This window comes from Ursus arctos, unplaced genomic scaffold (assembly GCF_023065955.2).
Source record: "Ursus arctos isolate Adak ecotype North America unplaced genomic scaffold, UrsArc2.0 scaffold_28, whole genome shotgun sequence".
NCBI lineage: Eukaryota > Metazoa > Chordata > Mammalia > Carnivora > Ursidae > Ursus > Ursus arctos.
Window position 1 is genome coordinate 4,458,855 of NW_026622963.1, and position 24,325 is coordinate 4,483,179.

The 24,325-nt window shown below is 54.0% G+C and overlaps 1 protein-coding gene across 1 annotated transcript in view; it reads right to left on the reverse strand.

The window, feature by feature from the left end:
• ITGA11 (integrin subunit alpha 11) overlaps positions 1-24,325 on the reverse strand; it is a 111,036-nt gene that overhangs the window by 29,133 nt on the left and 57,578 nt on the right. Inside the window, exons 4-12 of the mRNA XM_026478392.4 lie at positions 23,911-24,002; positions 20,911-21,025; positions 18,209-18,336; positions 16,823-16,971; positions 13,915-14,059; positions 13,285-13,450; positions 11,853-11,923; positions 4,663-4,807; positions 938-1,086 (exon numbers count right to left, since the gene is read on the reverse strand). Of these exons, the coding sequence (XP_026334177.1) occupies positions 938-1,086; positions 4,663-4,807; positions 11,853-11,923; positions 13,285-13,450; positions 13,915-14,059; positions 16,823-16,971; positions 18,209-18,336; positions 20,911-21,025; positions 23,911-24,002 (1,160 nt within the window). The remainder of the gene's footprint in view (positions 1-937; positions 1,087-4,662; positions 4,808-11,852; positions 11,924-13,284; positions 13,451-13,914; positions 14,060-16,822; positions 16,972-18,208; positions 18,337-20,910; positions 21,026-23,910; positions 24,003-24,325) is intronic.

Genomic DNA, 24,325 nt, shown 5'->3' on the forward strand with positions numbered 1-24,325 from the left:
TGAGGAGCTTGTGCTCATGGTGACAGGCCGAGGGCACTAAAAGGTGCAAGAGACAGCGCTGTCCCTGGCTCCACAGAGCTGCGGGTGAGCTGGGAATGATGGTAAGGGCCTGGGAATGATGGTAAGGGCCTGGGCCCAGCTCCGGCCCAGGAGGCCAAGGATGCTGCGTGCCGCCAGGGAGGGTGTGTGTGTGTGGGGGGGGGTGGGGTGGGTGCGTGCGTGTGTGCTCGTTTTGAGGTTGTCAAGGGTCAGGAGATAGCTCCGTGGCTTCTCAGGACCACCATCTTCCTTGGCTGTTGGAATGACTTGGATCAGAACCCTGTTTTCTGGTCTTTCCTCCCACCAGTGACTCTTCTCATAGCTTTGCAAGTGGTATTCGTGACCATCCGACACGAGACTCTGAGCAACCCAGCGCATTCCCACGGCAGCCCGGGCGGGGCCGTGGCATTGGCGGCTGTAGCATTCTGCATTGTTCCCATTCCTGGAGCAGGGAAGAAGCTGGCGGCATCCTGGTGAACCCAGGGGCCCCGCTGTGGGTGGGTGTGCCGCTGTTCTCGCTGCTGGCAGCGTGAAGGTGGCTTGAGGAACACGACTGTCCCTCAGGATGCTCGGGGCCCCGGCAGCTGCCTCTCGCCCTGAACTCTCAATTGAATACAGAGATGCTGGCAGTCAGGGGCGAGAGACAAGAGGTCCACGAAACGGGGCAAGCAAATTCTCCCAGGCTCCCCTTGCTGCAGCAAGGACCAGGGCCTGGCTTTCTGGGGAAGGGACAGTCCAGCTCCAAGGCTGGTAGGAAGGAGGGGTATGCCTCCCTTCTCCCCCACAACTGGGAAGGATGGCTGAGGAGGCATTGCTGAGCTCCAGAGTCCTCTGCAGCCCAGCCTTTCCCATATGCCCCCCCCACTGCACCCCTGCCCCCAGACTCGCCCTTCATTACCTGCTCACCCCGCAGGGCCTGGTGGATGGTGAGACTCCGGTTGTTATGCATGGTGAACAGGATGGCTTTGCCCGTGTGGTTGAACCGGGGTGCTCCAGCCACGTACACCCACCCCTGCCTGGAGGACACGACCGACGTGACTGTGTACCCTGCCACAGGAGGAAACAGGCTGGTCTCTGCCGCAGGTCCTTGGCGGTGCCTGAGGATGGGCCCACCCGGGGAATGCGTTCAGGGCAGGCTGAGCAGATGTGAAAGCACAGGGCTGGTAATCTAGGTACAAGTGGGGGGGCCTGGAAGAGGCAGGGCTCAGGAAGGGGGGGTTGGAGGGTGGGCAGAATTCATGCACCACTCCTCCCCCTGCTGGAGGACACCAAGGAAGCCGGGGGCGGGGGGGTTGGTGGCTGCTAAAAGGCACTGCTGACCCAGAACGGGCATGTCCCCTCCTTGGCCAGAGTCCCAAGTCCCGAGTGCATGGGGAGCAGGGAGGAGGGAGATGGTGGACCCGAGCTGGGCTTCATTACATATTGGGCAGGCTTTGGTTTTGATCCCCACCAATTGTCTCTCTCGGGGACCGGCCAGCATCATCCTCATTCCTGTACCCTGCTGCTAAGCGGTTCACGGAAAAAGAGAGCGTTGGCTGCCCGGTGTAAGGAGCTGCCCCACTGAGTGTTGACATGGGGCCCAGTGATGCCTGCAGCCCTGGGACTTTGCAGACTCAGAGGCAGGAGCCCCTAGGCTCCTCTCAGTGCCACACATACGCTACTCGAGTGAGGAGGAAATGGAAACCAGGGGATCTTTTGGAAAGGCCACCACTCCGTGTCCCCGGGCTGCCTGATCGCTGTGAATCTCGATGCCCACGTAGGGCCCAGGAGGCGTGCAGAGCCTAGAGCCCCACTTTCTGCCAGATGGCCTCAGATACTGGACCCCAGTTTTTAGATGCCTCTGTTGGCAGTTCCTGGGCTGTTTCTGGCAAACGGATGTCTCCTTCTGCCACGTGTGTGCGTGTGTGCGTGCGTGCGTGTGTGTAACAGTGCCACTACGGTGCCACTGGTTGCTTACGCAGGGGCTGCAGGATGCATAGACGAGTTGATTCAGTGGCTGGGAGCATGGGTGCTCTCACACAACATTTTGGACTCTTAGAGGTGTATTCTGGGGAACGGGGCTTGAAAGGTCAGTGAAGCAGGATACAGGATATAGCATACGTGGATATGGCTATGTGTTAACACAACCACAATATATGAGGGTAGGGCGGGATCAGCCTTACGGAGGGGGCCTGAGCTTGCTTGCTTGCTGTCGTTCCTTTTCAATTTGTGGGGGAGGAGGGTGGTAGTGGGGGAGAGAGAATCTCCACGCTCAGCACGGAGCCGGACTCAGGGCTTGATCTCCCGACTCTGAAATCATGACCTGAACCGAAATCAAGAACCAGACACTTAACTGACTGAGCCACCCAGGCGCCCCACCAAGCTTTCTTTTGAGCCCCCTGCGGCACTACTGAAAATGTTCTCGATTATTCCCCGGCTCAGGGCTTCCTCAGAAGGAGGGACAGTGGTAGTGGGAGGGGCTTGAGGGCTGAATGTCATGGGAACAGACGCCTCTCAAAGGAGCAAGCAGCATGGAGAACTTCCTGCTTCCCACAGTCTGCTGGCTCTGGCTTGTTTCCATGGGGTTCTTTGGCCAGCAGGCAGGGCCATCCTGAAAGCTGGACCGACCTCCCAGAAGGCCTGACAAGATGACAGGGGAAGACCCATGGCCAGAAGTTGGTACGGCTTCCTTGTGTGGAGGCGGAGAGCCTGGCCTCCCGGTCTCCTTCCTCCAAAAGCCCTCTCCCTTGGGGCACATAGGAAGCAATCTTCCAGAGATCCCAGACACTCACGGACGAGCCCCAGAGGGAGGAGGAAGAGAGAAGGCATTCCCTCAGAACCCCCACCCAAGGCTGTGACTGTGGGTAAGGCAAGATGGTGGGGCCTTGTGAGGGATTTTCAGCCGGGCTCTACCCTACCGGGGTCTCCTGGAAGGAGGAAGACAGCTCTGCTGGGCCGGGGGGCGGGGGAGATTCATCCTGCTGCCCCCTCACTCAGATACCTTCATTATCTCCCTACAGCTAGCCTGAAAAAGCTCCACGTCCTCAACCTGGCATGGAGGCCTCCAGCCGCAGCCTGCCCTAACCTGCCTCCCCTTCCTGCTCTACCCTCTGCCCCAGCCTCACCGCTCTACTTTCTGGGTCCTGAACCGGCCTAGCACTTTCCACGCCTCCCTCCTTCTCTTGGACCTTTTTGGTTTATTCGGTGTCTTCCAGCCTCAGAGACGGTTTAGGCCCCAGCACTTGCACAGTGGGGCCGGAGTGTGCTGGCTGCTGGATCACGCCCACCCACCATGTTCATCCCACTCACCTGGGCCCTGGGCGCTGATGCTATCTCCCTGATATTTAAGGCTTCACGGCAACTGCGCCACATCCCTTACTTGGGATACCCACTTCCAGCTCAGTGCTGAGCACACGGGAGAAGCGCCAGCCATCACGACTGATCTGCGTTAAATGGGTGCTAGCCTTCGTCCTTCTGACATCTCTTCTAGTGTTTGGGCGTTTGCCAAGGCAGGGGCTCCAATCGCTCCCTTTCTGTGCTTGGATCCGCACTCTGGTCCCCCTTGTGTTATAATTTGTATCTGTGCACCTGTCTCTGCCCCCCTGGCTGAGAGGCGGCCGGAAGGCAGAGACGGGGTCCTGCTTACCAGGACCCTTGGAGGGCACCGGCCATGGGGGTGCTGGGCACAGTTCAGGTTTAATGCCTGTCGAATGAAATGGAGCCTAGGCCCTGGCGCCAGGTGGTGTTGGAGGACTTCTAGGGACCGACACCTCTGTATTTCCCAGGCAAGTCGTGATTCCAGCATTCTGTCCGTGGTTAGCTCAGGGCCCCAGAGTCGGGGATGGGAAATGGCGTGACTACTGCGTGGGCAGTGTCACAGGCAAGGTGGGTGGCTGAAGAGCTGAGGGACAAAGGCGGGAATGACATCAGGGGCATCAGGGAGAGGATGGACATGTGGACAGATACGCCAATTCCGGGTGGCCCAGGCTCATGGAGGAGTGGGGTCTGAGGAGGCATTAAAGATGGGTGACCTCAAAGATGGCCGACTTGGCTCAGAGACAATGGGAGCCCTGGCCCTTCATCCCCTGCTGTCCTTCGCTCTGGCTCAGCTCTTCCAGAAAGGAATCATCCCTGGCAGCCTTGGCGTGGAGGGCCAGGCCCACGGTTCTTACAGAACAGGAGGTGACTGGGTTCAGTGGGTTAGGGCCTCCCAGCTGGGACCTAGCACCATCTGGCCAACAATCTGTGGTTCTCTTTAATGTCTGCTTCTGGAGTGCTTGATGGGAAGTGACTTCTGCTTTGATCGTGGACATTAATAATCGCACTATGCCTTGGGGGGTAGTTCAGCGTGCTCAGACCCCAGTCAAGGCAGCAAGCTTTGAAGACACATCAACAGCTGACCTGGCATCTAGAAGCATCCGCTGAATTTCAGGGAGGGGTGCGTGGCTTGTCACTTATTCTACCTGTTTATCGAGAACCTGCCTTGGGCCTGGCACGGGCCAGGCTGAAGAGGCAATGGCCCCGGACCTGTGCCTGGATAGTCACTGAATATTCACACACAGGTCCCTGGTCTCGTGTGGGGGCAGTTCCGCTGGGTCCCTCCTCGCCTGCCGCCCACCAGCCACACTCAGCTCGGGCTCTTACCTAGATACGCGCCATGGTTCTTGAGCTCCTCGGGGAATTCCTTCAGGTAGGACTCTCGGAGAGGAACGACCTTCCCGCTGCTGGTCTCCTTCAGCACAGCTCCGTTCCAGTCGTAGGCGCCAACGGCTCCCAACAGAATCCCGTCCTGACATTGAGGACGGGACACACATCAGCTCGTGTCCCCCGGGGGCCCCTCACTGGGAAGCCGCAACCAGGTTCTGCACGATGAAACACCTGCCAGCCACTCGGGCACCTTCTCCTGTGCTCATTATTTAACAACTTCCAGCCAGGATTCATGACTTTTGAATGAGCCAAGGGCCTTCCACCCCATCCTTAGCACAAAATGGGTCAAGCAAAGGAATGTTCTAGAAATAGACTCCACCTCTAGGACCCAGCCTCTGTTCCTCTTTGGGCTTCCACCCCCTTGTAGGAAATCTCCCATCACTCTCCCTTCCTTCCTTCACTCCTTGAAGCCGTGCCCCTGCACTTGGCCTCCCTCCACATTCCTTTGTGGTGTCTGAGTTGCTTCCCTGTATGTAAATCTTACTTCTTCATTTCTTCAGTAAAAATTCACCGAGTGTCTGCTTTGTCCCCGCCACTTGCTTCGTGCTGGGATATTGTCTCTGCCCTCGCAAAGCTCCGAGTGTTGCAAAGTGCAATAAATGCTAGGTAAATAGCACAGGGAGGTTTAGGCTACATTGAAATGAGGGTCAGGAAAAGCCTTTTGAATACGCGATGCTCACCTGCACACCTGGATGGGGAGGGGACAAGTGCGCAAAGGCCCTGAGGCTGGATAGAGTCTCAAGGCTTTGGTTTTAAGGAACTGAAAGCTGTTTGACGGGCTGGAGCGTGGAGTGAGAGGCCAGAGTGACTCTGATGAGGCTGCATGGATAAGCCAGGGCCACATCCTCGACAGCCCAAGCTCTGAGGAAGGACGCTTGTCTTTAGTTGCAGGGTAAGTGGGTGCTGCAGTGTTTGCACAGGAAGACGGGGCTCTGGCTCCCCGAGGGGCCGGCTCCCCGTTCCTGACTCCAGGTTCGTCCCCGAGGACTGGGTCCCCTCCCTCTCTGGGCTGCCTCTGCACCCTCGCCATCACCACCCCGCCTCCTTCAACAACCCACAGAGCCAGTGGGCACAGGAAGAAAAACAGCAAGCACTTAGAAGAGGGAGAGTAGCGAGTAGGGACGATGAAGGCCTGAGGAGGTGGTGGAAGCAGGGAGGGCCACCTTCCTGGGTGACCTTGGCGATTCCGGCTGGGCAGGTGGTACCCCAGCTTTGGGCTGGGAGAACACTCGCTGGCGAAGTCACGTCTTCCCTGCACTGAGCCTCCCTGATCCTGGCTGGTTGGCAGGATTTGAGGTCCCCCCCCCACTCCATCTCCCCTCACCCTCCAAAGCGATGGTGCCAATGGAAAAGTATGATTCTGGCCTTGGGACAATCAGGGCCATGAGTGAACATGCAGGCAGGGTCACCAGGCCCTAGTGTCACTGGTGGCAGTGGAGGGGGCAGGACCGTGAACCCGAAGCTGACCTTCCATTTCTCATTTCCCAGGGGGCACTTTAAAGACTGAAGCTGATCTTAGAGAAGGTTTAAAGAGTCGGAATACTCTGGAAGTGGAACTGACTGTTCAGACAGAATGTTTTTACGACTGTAAGTAAGCTGGTCTCTGGAGAGTCTGATACGCTTGGTTGTGTTTAATGTCGCACTTCCTAATTAGCTCTACCCTCCTACGCTGTGTGAGCCTCAGCTTGGGAGTGCCTGACATCTGCCGGGCCGGGATCGGGGCCGGGCCCTCAAAGATGCACTGCCCACGGTCACCGCCAGCGCTCCTTGAACTTGGGCCGTGCTCCGTCTTTGCAGAGTACTTTCTCATCCAGCCAATTACTTGTGAGAGGCCGGCGGGACAGATGTTCATTATCTGCACTTGACAGATGGCATCCGAGCTTCAGAGAGGGAAAGGGACTTGCCTGAGGCCGCACAGCAAGTTGGGACAGGGCTAGGACTTAGAGCAGGGAGGTGGGTTGGGCAGGGGAGAAAACACCCAGGGGTAGCCCCTGGACTCTGCTTCTGGTTTCCATCGGAGCACCCTCTAAGAGGAATGGGATGCGTGGGCCTCGCCTCTCTCTCTCCTCCCCCTCTCTTCCGGCTGAGTCCGAGTTTGCTACTGAGGGCTTCTTCCTTCATGGAGAGGCCTTGGAAGATGAGTTTTTGGCTTTGCAGATGACTGGAGGCCTCCACGATGTATTGAGGAGGACTGGATCAACTGGCATGCCTGGGATTCCGCTGGGGAGGACCCGATGCCGACCAGTGGGGCTTGGCGATTCCCCTGGGATTCCTGGATCTGGCGGTGCGGGGCCGGCTGATGGCTCACGGGCTCTTGCCTTATGTCATTTTACTCTAGCAGGCACTGCAGCTTGTGCTCCCAGCTGGTGGCCCTTTTCTGAGAGGGGTCTGTTGCCAGGGAGAGCCTCGCCAAGGACAGTGGCTGAGGGCTGGCCGGAAGAGCAAGTGAAGACCACCAGAGCAGCCTCGCTATGGCACTACCTTTCCCCAGCTCGGGGGGCCTCGACACTTTGAATTTGGAAAAAATCTGGAAGGGCAGGGCCCCCAAAGGACCAAAGCCTTGACAGAGGAAGCCAGGCAGGCAGACCCAGCTCGAACACAAATAGCAGGACATTCCAGGGAAGAGCCTCGTCTCATGCTCCCTGATTTATGGCCTCCTTTCCCCTGGGGCCACCCGAGCTCCCGCCAGATATTGCCAGGGTGTGCCCAGGTGGCCTTGCCCGTGGACCCTTGGCAAAAACGGACTTTTCTGGGGCTCTGTGCAGGAATGAGGATGCAGGCATGGTCAAGGCCAAGTCCGTGCCCTCCCTATAGGAAACCTGTACCTGTATTCACTTGAGTCTAGCAGCTGCCATTAGATTCGGCTAGCTCAGCTCTTCGCTGCCTTCTGCCCCAGCCTCTGCAGCAGTCTTGCCTTCCCAGCTGAGCTGAAGGCTCCCTGGGCATGTGACCATATCTCCTCAAACCGTGTTCCAGCCAGTCTGTGTCCCCAGCCCTGGAAACAGCATAGTCTAGGGCAGTGATCCCAAATGGGGGCAATATTTGTCAATGCCAGGAAACGGTTTTGGGTGTCAGAGCAGGGGTAGGGAGTGGTGGTGTTGGGGTCGGTATGGCATCGGTGGGTAGTGGCTAGGGCTGCTGCCTACAATACACAGGACAGTCCCACAGCTGAGAATGATCGGGGTCCAAACAGTCAGTTGGGTGAGGCTGGGACTCCCCGGCCTGGTGGCTAGAGTGTGAAGTCTTCTTGGCTTTGGATAGGCAGGACGGTGCCGGCAGGGGGAGGGGGCTGCTGGTTCAGTGCGCTGATGCAGAGACCACCCAGAAGACCCTGAGTGCTGTCTTCCTCCCCAGACTCCTCCATGGCTCCCTAGTGCCTGCGTGCCCATCATCAGAGTGACTGTAGAAGGGCCGAGAGCCCCTCCTAAGCCAAATACATCGTTGAGAGGATGGATTATACTTTTACTAAGGGCTCGGATTCTGTCATAAGATGATGTATTTTTAACAAGCCTGAAGAGGAGCCTGAGGAAGGGACAAGTGCCAGGAGGTGTAGACAGGGTTGTGCAGGAGACACCCAGAAACAGGCCCTCAGTCTTTCTGTGGAGAGAAGCCTTTCACCGTGCTGGAAACCGGGAGCCATGGTGGCAAGGAGGGCACAAGATGCCCCCCCAGTGAACTGGCAATGACTCCTGCCACCAGGAGTCACCTGTAGACAACCTGGAACGGCAAGCTCCCATGTGCTGGCCACACGGGGTGGCTCCTGGGGACACCCCAACACCCCAGCTGGCAAATGGAGGAATCCACCATTCAGGGCTATGGGGGCATAGAGTTTACAGCTTCCACCCTCACATCATCATTAGGGATTAGTTTCTTTCGGTTTTGGTTGAATCAAAGGTGCCAAACTCGTTCAGATTTAAAACCCTTAGGAAAGATTACAGCCTGAAGGCTTCAGCAGCTCAGAGCCTCCGATAATGGCCAACAGCCTTAACTCTCCAGCCCACAACCGCAGGGGGCGCTGTGGGAAGGGCACAGCTGCTTGGGGAGGTGGGAGGCTCCCCACCCTTGGCCTGTTCCAGACATAACAGAGGGCTGGTCCTGCTGGGTCATCATGTGTAGGTGAAAGGAAAATAGCCTCTTCCCATCTCAGGTACCTGAGTCACCAAAGTATTTGTGTAGACAGGACCCACACTAATAAAACTGCTTCCTTCTGGAAACTTTTGGGGTTGGGGAGATGTGTGGACCGTGGGGTAGGAGGTCCATGTGAAATTCCTCGGCTCAGCCCTCGGAGAAGAGGAGCACCGCTGCTCCGTCCGTCCACCACCAATGGGCAATGACTGTTTATAGCCCCTGCCTTCCTCCATAGCTTCCCCTCCTGGCCTGTGGGCATTATAGACTCGTAGAGTCTACGCCCCCTTGGGAGGTATGGATCCCTTTTGTAAGCTTTCTGGCAGACTCCTGCAGCTTCTTCTTGATTACCCAGCTCAACAGGGAGTTCACCACCTCAGCAGGCAGCCAGGACTAATAGAAGCCACTCCAGCTATTAGTGACCTTTGCATTCATTTCCAAATGCTAATGGAGCCATTGGCTTAAAAATCTGTTTTAGAATTTAACCAGAGATCCACAGCTGGCCTTCTTGATGTTAATTTCCAGAATATCTTTTTCCCCTTTTTGCAAATCAAGACTAGTGTTCCCTGGGTTGACTCTAGCTGGGTTTCCCCAGTGGCTCCTGTTGCCTGGGGCATTGGGTTCTTTGAGTGACCAGGTGACATTTGGGGGTGTCCTCTCCTACCCTGGGCACTGGAGTCTCTTTCCTCTTGTGGCTTTTATCCTTTTGCACTTGAAGGCTGGTTTCCTTGCTAGGTAGAAAACAGCAGCCCAGGTGACGAGCTGTTGGACCCTTCCTCTGCTATTTGAGAATATTCTATGGGGTTCTTCCCCTAGGACTAGAGATCTTTCTTTCTGACATAACTAAACAGGCCCGGGGCAGCTGAAGGCTCTTTACACATTTGCAGGAAGCAGCTGTCTGAATCTGTCTGTGGAAACACTTTTGGGGAGGATGGAGCCCGGTAGGTAGCCCAGGACATGGACTTCCTGGGTTCTGGGAAAGCTGAAAGGCTGGACCACCTGCTCTCCATCCCCACAGAGATCTGACCGACCCTGAGAGCTGTGGAGCTGGACTCCCAGGGACAGGACGGCTGTGGCCAATTATGATGGCATCAGTGGCCGGCACTGAGAAACCTCTCTGCCCTAAAATAGCAACCCAATGCCAAGTCACAGTGCCGACAGCCCACCATCGTTGCTCCATTCCTTCAGCTTTGGAAGGATTTTTTTTTTTTCTTTTTAAGTACAAAAGAATCTCAGGTTTAAATTTAATCATCATCTCCTTAAGAGTCCTATCAGATAAAAACTTCCAGACGCCTGTTACTTCAACACAAGACTCAGGGGCTTTAGAAGAGCTGGGGGTGGGGAAGAGGAGGGGAGAGGCACCCGGATCTCTCCAACCACGGGAATGAATACAAGCTGGACACGTGGGAGAATCTGCACAGGGCACTGCATGACCTTGACCTAAATAACAGGCCGGGTTCCGAGCTCCTTGTCTTCCCTGCGCAGCTGGGGAGCCCGCGGACCCTGCAAGGACTCATCTCACTTGACACACTGAGCTGCCTGGGCCATTTTCAGGGCTCATCTCAGTGTCTTGAATACCTGAACCTCGTCATAACCTCCCCTTCTCTTCAGGTTCCCTGATTCCTGGGCATACATGGACCGTAGTATTTGAAGCAGGAGCCTGCAGCAGGGACCCAGCGCAAGGCCCAGCACAGAGAAGAAAAGATTTGCAGATCTGACCACCTAAAACGGACTATTCCCGCCTGCCAACCCAGCAGGGCTGTGCTGAGCATGAAATGGGGCACAGGAATTTCCTGGAAAGGTTTTAAGTGCTGGGTGCATATAACAGGAGATCTATTACTACAGGCAGCTCCATTTATATCTTGCTGTGTTCGGGAGGGCATGAGCCTGTCCAGATGCAGCTTAGAACAGCGGAGCGTGAGTGTGAGTCAGGTTTCCGCCCTTCCGCCTGCCGCCTGCTGTGCACATGTCCCCGCCCCCCGATTTGGGATTTCTGACTCAGACCCCCTTAGATTCCATAAGCTTTAAGGGAGCAGCTGCTTGGAGTGGGAAGGAAGAGTCTAAGACTAGTGTTTTTCTCACTTATGTCTTCAGCAGGTCACTCAGACTATGTGTGACTCAGTTTATTCCTCTGAAGACTGGGACCAAGGAATCCTGCCTGACTCACCTCACGGGAATCAGTGAGGTAATGAAGGGGATGTTTAAGGCAGGATCAATAGGTCTTCTCTGGCAAACGAGGAGGCAGAAGTACACTCCTGTGGCGCCAGCCTGGGAACAGCTAGGACACCTGTCTGCCCAAAGCATGGCCACTGACACAGACTTCTGCTCCGCGGTCCTCCCACCACGCGGTGCTCCCAGGCGGGGCTCCACAGTTTAGAAAACATTGTCACAGACACCGACTCTCTGCCCCTGCGGCGATCCTGTGAGGTTCCAGGCGCATCTCGCCAATCAGAACCCGGTGAGGTGTGCGGAGGGCCAGTGACAGCCTGACGCTCTGGGCCTGCGCCGCAGAGCCTCTGACACGGCATGCTGCTTGTGACACCGCGCCCACCTGGGACCTCTGCCATCTGATGCCGAGTCTGCACAGGGAGCGCATCTGGCACATCTGGACACGCTCCCCGCATCGCGCCGGGCCACGCCCCCGCACGCACAGGCCGCCTGGGGCGCAGGGTACTATTAGCACATGCGACTGGTTTCGCCACATTGACCCAATTTTTGCTCAAGGCTCGGCGGACTGGTTGGGACCTTTGGTCCTGGAGGAAATGCCCCTGTCGGCACCCTGCACAGGAAGGGGGGGTGTCATTATTTGTAGCCCACTCCCTGCCGAAAAGGGCTCGAGACAACCTGTTGTAAGTTGAAGACCTCGACTTTCTTCTTGCAGCCACGGCAGACAGAGGCAGAGAGATCCGGAGAAGCAAAGAGGAGTGAGAGCCCAGGAAAGGCGGGGTGACCACCCAGAGAGCTGGGAAGTACACCGGAGGGCGATTCCAACACCGACCCACCTCCACCACGTGAGACGAGAAGCCCGTCTGCGACATCTCCAGCCCGAAGGATGTTTCGTTCTTGTTGGTGCCTAAAACAGAGGGACAGACAGATCTCAGCTCCACGCCTGATCACTTAGCGCCACACACACCTGCATCTCCACCCACAGCACCTGTGTCCTGGGAACCCCTTCGGGGGGGCAGAGGGGGCCCTGAGGCTGAGTGCAGCAGCACTGCCCGCCTGGGTGGCCCCAGAGGCGGGCAGCCTGCACAGGGAGGTGCCAGGCAGTTCCTGTGGCCGCTGGCTTTACTATTAGTAGCCCCGTCACTTCTAGAAAGGGTTTGGGACGAGTTATATGACAGAGCATGTGTGCTATAAGACTGTCAAGTAGGGGAAAGATCAAGAAAAGTGCATGGAAAGAAATAGTCTACATTTTTGGCAAGAAGTGGAAATTCCATTTCTTTCCTCACTTTTCTCATTCCTATTATTCACCAGCTTTGGTTCCAGATGCTTCTGGATGATTCCCAAACGTCGGCTCGACCCTTGGGAGGGAGACCTGTCACCACCATAGCTTTGCACAAGAAATCCATGTGTGCTGAACAGCCCCCCCCCCCCCCAGGGCCCTGGAGCTGATGTTCTCCACACCCATTTCTAGAAGTACCCTCATCTGGGTATTTAAGTCCTAGTGTGAGTGTCAAAACTCAGGCTCACACTTCCTATTCCTCTGTCCTTGAGGATGAAGGCTGCTTTTGTCTCCTCGTGTGTCTGGAGCTCATCTTTTCCAATGTGCTCAGGCTCTGGGACGCTGCTTTCTGTCTCTGTTTACGACCCTCCCATGTGGCCCAGCCCAGGGTGGGGAGGGCCGGCTCTAGCAATACACAGCGCAAAGGAGAGCCGTGCAAACAAAACTGGAGTTTAAATAGTAAGGAGAGAGGCAATCAGAAGGAACCCTGCGCGAAGTGCTTCTGTTAGAGCGGGAGGCAGCAGGACTCGGGGATTAAGCATTTCAGGCTACGGAGGCAGGCCCAGCTGCGTCCAAACTAGCGTTGCCGGGTAAAATACAGGATGCCCAGTTCAACTGGAATTTCCGACAACCAGCGGATAACTTCTTAGTATGCGTCGGCCACAAACACCATATTTTGTGTTTGCTAAATCTGGCGACACCAGCTCAGACTCCGTCTCCTTTCCAAGCCGGGGAAGCTTTGGCAAGTCCCTTGGCTCCTACAGGCTTCAGGACCATCAGTGGTCAAAGGAGGAGAATGTCAGCAAAGCCACCGTCGGGGGCTGTCTGTGAGGTGCACGGCCTCCGGCCCCGCACGGAATACCACGGCGTTTGTCGTGAAGGGATGGCTCCTGCTAAAGCATTTCGTGTTGTGGGGCTGGATGTCGCTCCATGGGGTTCACCTGATGTGAGCCCGGGAGCATAGACCCCTCTTGGTAGGTATCGCTCACCTTCCAAGCTGAAGATCCTGTCCCCCAGGGCATCGACGATGTCCTTCAGGGCCGCCTCGTCGGTCACGTTGAAGAAGTGCTTGTCATCAGGGTCACTGGCGATGTATTTGATCTCGTTCAGAAAAGCTTCTGGATTGATCCCCCTGCGGTTGTAGTAGCCCAGGACCTGCCAGGGAATAGGGGCAGGGTGACCAACCAGGACGTAGCACAGACCTCCCCACATGCCCACAGCCCCTGCCCCCCAGTGGCTGGGCCGCCGTTTTGGCTGCCAGGAGCGGAACTTGGGGTTCCATTTGCAGTTTGAGACAGGCTGTCTTATGGGGCCAGAGAAGGCCCCTGGTCTAAGATAGGGGTCTGGAGGCCGGGTGGCTTGGGGGTGTTTCCTAGAGTTCTGAGGTTTCAGAACCTCCCTGGCCATGGAGAAAAAACTCCCAAGCCCCCACAACTGTCGTGGCTAGCTCTGGACAGCACTGAAGGAAAATTCCCCAGATGCTCTTTAGGAGAGGATGAAATAAGCAGAGGCCCATCAAAGCTTGTTTACTACCCAGAAAATGCCCCTGGGATTCCCCAGAGGTTTGACCGCTAAGCCTCTAGGGGTACGCAGGGTAGGACACGCGGGGCAGGACTCACAGCCACAGCGTATCTGGTCACGTTGTCTCTCTCGCTTTGCTGGATCACCTTCTCCAGGTCTGGGCTGTCATGGGACTCTCCGTCTGTGATGACAACCATCACCTTCTTGGCCCCTTTCCTTCCGCCTTTCTGGAAAGCCTCTGAGCTGAAAGCGGAGCACAGGGGGAGGGTCATAAGATGGATGTAGGGATGGGGCAGCCCCCAGGGCTCCTCCAGGGGGGTAGCCACAGGGCCGAGGGCCGAGCCCACTCACCTCCCCAGGGCAGCAACCCGATAGGGCTGGGATCTCGAACCAACGAAGAAGCTGGGTTGAGATGCCCACACTACTCACTACGGGGTTGAGATGTCCACACTGATGGCTCACTAGCTGCTCAGATGGGTCATATATCTGCTTGTCCTTTTTTTTTTTTTCTGTTTATTTATTAGAGCGAGAGCACACAAGTGGGAGGGGTACAGGGAGAGGGAGAAAGGATCTCAAGCCGACTCCATGCTGAGCGTAGAGCCTGACGCTTGATCTCAAGACCCTGAGATTCACAACCTGAGCCAACGCCAAGGGTCGGATGCTTAACCGATTGCACCACCCAGACGCCCTTGCTTGTCTTTACAAAATGACTTTGAAGAATCCCTTTAGCATCCCGACCATGCTGTTCGGGCAAGCAAAGGGGGCAGGGTGGGTTTGGAAGGAAAGTTCGAGGTCAGATGGAGACCTTTAGACACTCAAGTTAGTGGTTCAAAAACCCAGCTGTACATTAGAATCACCTGGGGAGTTTAAAAAAACTGCCGATGTCCAGGCCGCACCTGGGCATGTAATCAGAAGCTCTGGGGCATGGCCTGGGCATCAGTATTTTCCCAAAGTTCTAATGAGTACCGATGCCGAGAACCACTTCCCTACATACTGGAAGGGCGACGGGCCAGTGTAACTCAACACCCAAACAACACTAATCCTTGAAATACACGGAATGAAGCCTGAACGAAGTTCTGACTTTTCTCACGAGGACTATTTTGATTCTATTTTGGGAACTATTAAATATCGAATTCCATGACAAATACTCCTTTTTCTTGCTTTTTATTTTGTTTTCAGTGCCTGGAGCAGGTGTTTGGCCTGCCTGTTGGGCCATCCAGCCAGGACCGGGGGCCTGGCCCGCTGGCCTGAGATGCTGCGGAGAGACTCTTCGAGCTGGCAGCCCACTTCAGAAGCAGGGAAACTGGCTCTGGAACCATCACTGGCTCTCGGTGCCTCTGTGGCCAACCCTCCTTTAGACTGTGAGGTTCTGAGCAGGAATGACATGGTCTGGACCCAAAGTCTGGCCCAGCAGGTAGAATTTTCCAGTAAGGATCTGAAAATAAATGTTTCCCTTAGACTCTGGTGACGCCTCTTGGGTCTGACCCATAGATTTAAGCTCCACAGTGCTAGGTTAAATCTCTAAATCATATGCGTGATTTAGATGTTGAGGGATTCACAAAGCCTGGAAGAAGCTAGCTCAGAGCATCTTCAAGCTCCCCGTTAAGAGAAACAGGCCATCTGCTCTTCTCTCAGCTCTGTGATAGTGTGGATGGATGGACTTAAAAACAACAACAACATCAAATTTTAATATGAGCCGGGAACTGAAGGAGGCCAGAAGCACACTTGATGTGACTACAGCAAGTTTTGAGCATCAGCCTGACCTGGTGGAGTGGGAACTCTGCTAGTCCCTCAAAAGGAGATTCTAGATGTTTCCATCATCTCGTTGAAGGGTCAGGTCCAGGCACAAAACTCCATGCAAAAAAAGTATGGCAGGGGAGAAACAGGTTTTATTATATATGAAGCCAAGAACGTTCGTGTTCATATTTCCATGTAGTGGAATTGTGTGAGTATCTGTATGAATTTGCAGTGGGGTGAATATCGACACGAATCATCAGATTTAAAATTGTGACGTTCTATTACGTAAAAAGCCTTGGATTTGTTCCTTTGGAAATCAGGTCCTAAGTTCCTTGAGAGCAGTGAGAGTTTGATATTCACGACTCACATTCTGGAAGCCAGAATGATCTATGGACAAGTGGACCATACCACGTCTCCTTTCTGATCAAAATCTGCACTGGCTCCCATTTCTCTTGGGTCCTGACAATGGCCCACCAACCCATCATAATCTGGCCTGGTCATCCCCCTGTCCTGCTTGCTCCCCTAAATAAGAAGTGTTGGGTGAACTAAGGCGGAATCACGTCATTGTCCCCGTGGCCTAAGGCATACGTGACTACCAGATTCACCTTCGTATGCATATCCGATGAAAACACTCTCGAGCCTAAGAGCCTCAGTGGCCACTCAGGGTAGCTATGACATTATCATCCTCACAGTCTGGATCCAACACCCTCAGACAGGAACCCCATTCTATTGTCAGAAGGCTCCAAATAGAAACATTCCTCGACCTTCCCCCTCTTCTGCCCTTGGCCCGGTGGAATGTCTTTTTTCCACCTCTCCCTGAGTTCCTGTGGGGGCCTCCTGGAAAGCTCTCTTGGGACACCCCCTCTCAGAGCCCGGCTCTACCCCATGAGAAAACCGAGCCACATGGCCACGTGTGGTGCTCCGGTCGCCAGCCCACACGGAGCTCCAGCCAACAGCCCGTGACAACTGCCAGCCACGTGAGTGTGCGACTGTGGATGTCCAGTCCAGTCAACCCCTCTGATGACAAGAGCCCCAGCTGACACACCGGACGACACCCATAGGAGAGCACCCCAGAGAGAACAGGCCAGCTGAGCCCAGTCAACCCCAGAACCTGGAGGGATTAATAAATTATTGTCTCAAGGTACGGAATTTTGTGGAGGTTTGTTACACAGCAGTGTCGAACTAGACCAGTTAGCTGAGATTCAAGTAAATTATCATTCTTTCTATTTTATTAGGATTTTTTTTTTTTTTTTTTTTTTTTTTTTTTACCGAGCAAATTCGATGCCAAATGCCGTCCTCGTCTCTGTTCCTCCTCTCTGCTCAATGTGGCTGGCAGCTTCCACCACATCTCGTACAGACCTGTAGTCATTGAGGTGAAATTCATGCACCACGTCTTCTCCGTACTGGACAACGCCAACCTGCGAGAGAGGGCAGAGGACCACAAAACATCCCCCTGAAAGCTGGCGTGAGGCTCCCTCGGGTCATCTCTCCGTCTGCGACTTCCGGGAGGGTGCAGGGTGGGGGACCTGCCCGAGGGAGAGGCGCTGGGAAGGGAAGCCATTCTGCAAAGTTCTGCATAGCTCCGGGAATGAATGGGTGGCTTGGTGAGAGGCAGGGAGAAGGTGCCTCTCCAGAGGGGAGGCTGTGAGGTGGGATCGAGCCCCATGTGGGGGTCCGGGCTGAGCATGGAGTCTACTTGGGAGTCTCTCTCCCTCCCCCCTGCTCCTCCCAGCTTGTGCGCTCTCTCTCTCTTAAAAAAAAATAATAAAAATAAAGAAAGGCCCAACAGATTATGTTTCTTGCTTGAGCATAGGATTGAAGCCTAAAATATTAGGAGCAGCATGACTGGAGGGCCATGGTAGTTTTCACCAAAGGCTGGGACCAAGGTTCCTGAAAACTTGGAGGAGAACCTTTTATCCCCAATGTGGGTAAGATAGAGACAATACTAATAGCCTCAAAATAAACAAAAATCCTTAAAGGCCTGTAGTAGGACTAGAAGGATAAAACCTTCCTGTTGGACGGGCCCCGAGTTTATTTGGTGCCGTTTTAAGGCCAGACTTTCATGCACGGTACCCTAAAGATGATCTTCTCGTCTTGGCCAAATCATTACTTCTTGAGAAATCCCACTCCCTTTTTAACAGCTCTAATTGTTACAAAATAATTTCCTAGATTACTTGTAATGTGCCAGCTTGTGCCTCCTATATGTCGGTCCTCACTTGTCTGGCCAAAACAATATGGAATAAATCTACTCCCTCTTTAGCCCAGCGATGTTTTGGACACATGCTGGCAACTATGCCCTCCCTCCCTCTCCCGCTCAGTCTTCTCTCAAGATCAGTGTGTCTAATTCTCCCCTGTGCCTCACTCCGCAGGGATCCACTCAACCTTCCCTGCCTTCCTTCTTACACTCTCCAGGAAAAAGTCTTTCTTAATAGGGTGGCATCTATCCCAGAAGACAGGCTTGACTGGTGAGGTGGGGCCTCCCCCGAACTTTCTCTGGATGCACCCAGCAGAGATGGGCGTCCTGGGCTGCAGGGCCTGGGCCTGGTCCTTGCACTTAGACCTAGTTAGCACGTGCAAACACGCTCTTCCACGGCCCAGGCCAGCATCTTCCCTGGGTTTGGGGACCCCTGGCCAGAGGAGGAGAGAGACACTCACCTGGATCTGCCCAGGGCCGATGTAGAACTTCTTCAGAATGTTGATGAGGAAGTGCTGAACTTCCACCCAGGGGTAGATGCTGTTGGAGCCGTCCAGGACGATGACGATGTCCATGTAGGTCTGGCACCCTGGGGAGTGGGGACACGGTCATGGCTGCCCAGGGACTCAGTGCTTTCAGGCTCTGGTTCTCCAGGTGTGTGTCCAGGGGACAACAGAAGAAGGACCCTGTCACAGGTATGTAGTTCCCTGGCCCGGGGAGCTGTAATTCCTTGGGCGAGCTGTTTATTTGGGCAACAAGAATGACGAGCCCAGGAATTCCTGGCTCCGCTCGGCCACTCGGTGTGGGCTGTTTGAACCAAGAGTAAATCCAGCCTGGCCGCCTCTGCTCTTCATCAGGGACCAGCCTACCATCAGTGCTAATGCTTCCGAGGCAGCCCTCCTGCCCAGATCAGTAGCTCACGGTCGTTTGTTTTATTGTAACGGGCAGGCTGCACTTACCCCTTTCAGCCCAAACGAATGAGTTTCACTTTTTAGGAGAGCGGTCAGGGGGGATGGCTTAGGATGGGGGATCCGGCATTAGACTCTTCGATTCCTGGCTTTGCCAGGCACTAGCTGTGTGACCTTGGGCAAGTCACTTAACCTCTCAGCGCCTGTTGTCTCTGCCGTAAAAACAGGCGTGGTGATAGAGAGGGTTGCCAGGAGGAATCAGGAAGGTGAGGCTTCTAAAGGGCTGAGCACGATGTCAGTGCTCAAGAAATCTTAGCGGAGTCTCTTAATTTTTTTTTTTTAAGTTTTTTTTCTTTTTTCTTTTTGTAAGCAAGGTACTTTGTTAATGTGGCAACGACATTGTCAGGTCAAGCATTTGTGCCTTTATCTCTGCTCTCAGCATAAAGGTTTCTCTATATTCTTATAATATTAATACCAAGTTAAAATGAACAATAAAAACCAACAAGAAACATTGGTAGCGTAACAAATGCAAAAAGCTTCTTTTAAAATCTAAGTAACTTATTTCTATTGGTGAAAGGTTAGGGTTGCTTTGAAATTAGATGTCCCAATATGATATGATATATACATACTAATATTATATGATATTGAAATATCGGGTATCTGCTCACTTTTACTGGAGAATTTTCACACTCTTGTGAGATCTACTTCATAGCAATATGGCAGGAGCCTTCTGTGTGTTAACCTTCGAGTAACTTCTGCATCACGACGGAGCGATTGCTTGAAGTCAGTGCTCACCAGAGACAAAAGGTGTCGGCCTTGAATGTAGACATTCTTGTCCCACCTGCACACCGTGTGCAGCGTGTGATGGCCCCATTCTTCTGGGCTCGCAGAGCCAGATGGCTTGGTCCTTTTCCAGTCTGGTCGAGCTTAATGCCTGTGGCCAGCTGTGTGGTGCGGGTGGCCATGGACGTGACCGAGACAGAAACTCCTTAGCTAGGGGGACTTCCTGATCTAGTGGTAGGAGCCAGGTTTCTTTTATTTTTAAGCCATCTTTGTTCTTAGAATGCATTTATTCTAACTGCTATTCTAATCGCTCATTTCTTTCTTGCAATTCACATTTTTTTTTCTTTTTTGAAGCATCTTGGGGAGAACTTTGCTTTAGATCTGTGCTTCCTAAATGGGGCTGAACACTCTGGTGAACACACACACACACAGACTCGCTCACTCACGCGTACACACACCCTGGGGCTTGACCCAGACCTACGGAGTTAGAGCCTCTGGAGAGGGTGCCCTGGGATCTGTGTCTGATAAGGTCCCAGCACACGGCTGCTGGTGGGCCAGATGAGCGGGCCTCCACCAGAGGAGTGCCCGGAGGCTTAGATGCTCATCTGTTGGCCTGGGGTGAGGTTCCCCATTCACACCTCCTGTGACCGAACTTGCCAGTCACAGCACTGCCTTTCCCTTGGCCGCTTTGTGGGCATAGAATCAACATCTCCTCCTCACCCTTAAAAGGACCCCTTTCCAGCCCCTGCTGCTCTGAGGTACCCTCCCCCCACCCCCAAGCACCGTCCTCGATCTCTGATTGGGCCGTGTGGTTTGGAGGGAGGCCGCTGCTAGCCAGAGGTGCTAATCCCCTCACCCTCAATAAAACGGGTTAGCAGCTGCTTGGGTGATGGTATTCAGGCCAGAGGAAATAGTGAGGCTCAGAGCCAACTAGTCTGGGCTTGCGGGAGACAAGGTCTGAACATTATTTCTTCAGATTTTCTTGGCGGGTGGGGAGTGAGTGGGAGGTTTTGTGTTCCATGAGGCTCTGGGCAAGCTGGGCAGAGCTTCCTGATATCCAGGAACCCCAGTTAGAGAGGACTGTTACCAGGGATATTTGTTTTCCTTGGCCTTCCACCTACAAGGCAACTGCATTGCATAACATCAGAGGGCACCATTCACACTGTAGTCTAAGTGAACAATGTCCCCAGAGGTGTGCTCTGCACGGCTTGCCTGCTGTACGTGGTGGCCCAGTAACCTCTTCCTCACTCACAGTGGGTTTGCAGTGAGCCTCTCTGGATGCCGGGATTGTCTTCATAACCTCAGCTCATTGGCCTCCCACCATCACTCTGTCGTGGGTAACCCGAAGATTCTGGAACAGGGCAGGGCTAGAGTCTAGGTGCTGCTTCGTAGCTGCAGGGTGGCGGGGATCAGAGCTCGGAGCCTCCCATGATGGCCACTCAGCATGGGTCAGCAGATTTGAAGCTACTTACTTTGGAGAGCTGGGGCCACCGTCTTGGAGAACCTGAAGTTGGAGTTGACTCTTGAACACATCCCTGTGGTGTAGTAGGAACTCCCACACTCGTGAGACCAGAGGGGGCTGCAGGCCTGTGAAGCACAGGGCAGACCCCTAGTCAGTAGGGGGTCTCCGGGAGGGTCCAGGCCCAAAAGCCTTTGGCCCAGCCCCACCTCCATGACCCAAGACAGACAACCTCTAGCTGAGGATTGGTACTCCAAGGATTTAGAGTGTCTTCTTGGAGTCTAACTGAATTCTTTCTTGCTCTAATGTGTTCTAGTTCCCTTGGTTTCAGAGGGAATGGAGAAAAACTGATCTTAGAGTCCTCCTTTGTTGTATTTTCAAGGGTCCCATTCTCTGTGCCATCATCTGGAGTTGTGACTCTCCTTCACCCTACCTGCCCACCCCACCCACCACATAGCATCATCCACGGGAGTGGACCCTTCAAGGGCACTAGAAGAGCATCTCTGTCTGAAGAAGTCACCTGAAGGTCCTTACTGGGAAAACTTCCAGGACTGGGAACACGCCCATGCCTCTGACTGGTGAAAGAAAAAAGAATGTTTCTGCTCCTTCTCTGAAATTTGCTACCAAACACGTTGATGTCAGCTCCTCATTTAAAGACTGAGTGATGAGTCCCCCTCAGGGTCAGGGTCATTAAAAATGAAAGCCCAGCCCCATGCCTCCCTTTTTGTCCTGCTGCCAGGAAACCCGGGACTAAATTTTGTGCCGTAATCTCCTTTGGTTTGGAAAAATAATTATTCCATTTCTAATTCCTTTCTTTAGCTCTCTTTTTTTAGTCAGATTTTAAAGGTTTTGTTTTACCTCTGTCCTTTGTTGAAGCTGCAGTAAATTATTTCTGGAAGTAGGGGGGAGAATGAAGGAGGGTGTATGATGGATGATGGCTAGAGAGATAGATGGATAGATGATGGCTGGAGAGATAGATGGATAGATGATGGCTGGAGGGACAGATGGATAGATGATGGCTGGAGGGACAGATGGATAGATGATGAATGGATGGATAGATGGATAGATGACGTAGGGATAGATGAATAGATAATGGATGGATGAGTGGGTGGATGGATGATGGATGGATAGATAGATGGATAGATGGGTGGGTGTATGGATGGATGGGTAGGTGGGTGGATGATGGATGGATGAATGGGTGGGTGGAAGGATGGATGATGGATGGGTGGATAGACCGATAGATGACAGATGGATGGATGGGTGGATAGCTGATGGATGGATGGGTGGCTGGATGATGGATAATGGATGGATGGATGACACATGGACGGATGATGCATATTGGATAGATGCATGACGGATGATGGATGGATGGATGATGGATGGATGAGTGGGTGGATGAATGATGAACAATGGATGGATGATGGATAATGGATGATGGATGACAGATGGATGGATGATGCATATTGGATAGATGCATGATGGATGATGGATGGATGGATGATGGATGGGTGTAAGAAGGGATGGATGGAAGGATGAGTGAATGGGTGGATGAATAGATGAATGGAGAGATAAACAATTGGTTGGGGGATAGACTGATGAGTGAATGGATGAATGGATGAGTGAATAAGTGAACAAAAGTGGCCATTTATAAACCAGGGACTTAACCAACCCACAGAAGCCCCAGAGGGTGTATCACTCCGTCCTTCTTGGGCCTTCATCCACCTTGTGAAGTAGGTGAATCAATTTGGTGGGAACATGGTAAGGAGCCTCAGAAGGAAAAGGGAGTAGCAACAAAGCCGCTGACAGGTCTGTGTGTGGACAGGACCCAGGGTCCTGTTTGCCCTTGGTTGGGATGATGAAGGGCTGCGGGCTGACCGTATACCAAGGCACCTCTAGACTTTTCCTGGCAGGGCCACTATGCTTTCCACAGCCCCTGAGCATCCCACTCCTCTCGTTGTCCTGGTGTCTGGTGCTCCACACCCTGAATGCCCCAGCTGTCCACAGAAACATACTGTTGGACAAGAACAAAGAGCGACACAAGCTCTCCCATCTTAAAACGAGTGGCTCATTTTATGGGGCTTTCTCGAGTAATGTTTCTCTGAAATGCTCTCTTGCAGCTGTTTCTAGAACCATCCATCCCAGCAGGATCCTGTTTTGAATCTCCAGCATGGCCCAACCCATGGTGTCAAGGAGCAGGCAGCTGCCCTTTGTGACTATGTGCAGTTTGCGTGCACTCGCCTGGGCAGGGTGCAGAGACCTCTGAGAGCAGGCCTTTCTGCCCCAACAGCACGTTTACTTCACTTGTTGGCTTATCAGCTCTCCCCACACGAGAACTGAAGCCCCAGGGGCGCAGGCACTCTGTTGACTGCTGAGTCCCCAGTGTCCAGCATTGGGCTCAGCACATTGTATGTGCTCAAAGCATTGGTGCTGAAATGAATAAATGTCCCTGTCACTTCAGCACAAGTACCCCCTCCTCTTTTCTCCCTGCTAAGACCCGTTGTCTCTTCTTGAAAAGCAAATCAAAAACCTCCCCCAGAAAGCCTTCCCATCTAACCCTGTGCAGTCTGCGGGGGCCCGTCACTCTGTATCTCTTCCCTCAGTTGTCGTAAATCTGTGTTCTCTCATTTATGGCTTCCCTTTAGAGACTTCTTAGGGTGTGTGGTGTGTCCTGTTTCTTTGATCGAACCTAGAGCAGAGATTCAGTCCCCTGGCTCAGAAATTTGGCTCTCCGGAAGGAGGGATAGGCCCCCTTCACAACGTTGGCCATCTTTATTCCAGTTCCTTTCAGGCTGCCAGTCCTGCATCCCCGAGGAATGCACACAAAAGAGCTCACTCTGTTTTCCTGACGGGGCTGTCCCCCTCAGAAGCTGCTCCCTGAGCGTGTGGACAGAGTGCGAGTGTGTGTGTGTAAGGACACGGTAACTCACCCCCTGCCTCTCCTGGCCCCAAGCAGAGGGTCCGTGGGGCAGGAGAGGTGGGGACATGGAGAGAGGGTGGGGTGGGTGGCTCTTACCAGGAAGCTGTTGTCCTTGGGATTGGTGGCCAGGCTCAGGCCGAGGCGCATGTTGTCCTTCCGCTCAGACACGTTGGACAGAGTGACTCTTCCTGGGGTGAGAGGGAGAAACTTAGCTGCAGCCCTCTCCCCGCCGACCCAGAGCCCGCTGCTGCCGTCAGCCACCAGAGGTGCCTGGGGCAGGGGCAGGGCCAGGGCCAGGCAGAGTCCTCCCTGATTCTCCCTGCCCCTCTGGAGCCCTCGCTCGCCTGCACGTCCAGGCAGCCCTTCGTGGTATACAAAGGTCTTGCCCAGACACGGTCTTATTACTTCCTCACAATCCCCTGTGAGATGAGGAAACTGAGTCTCAGAGAGGCCAAGGTCACACAGCAAGCTCAAGGTCACACAGCAAGCACTAAGCAGAGCATTGCCTAGT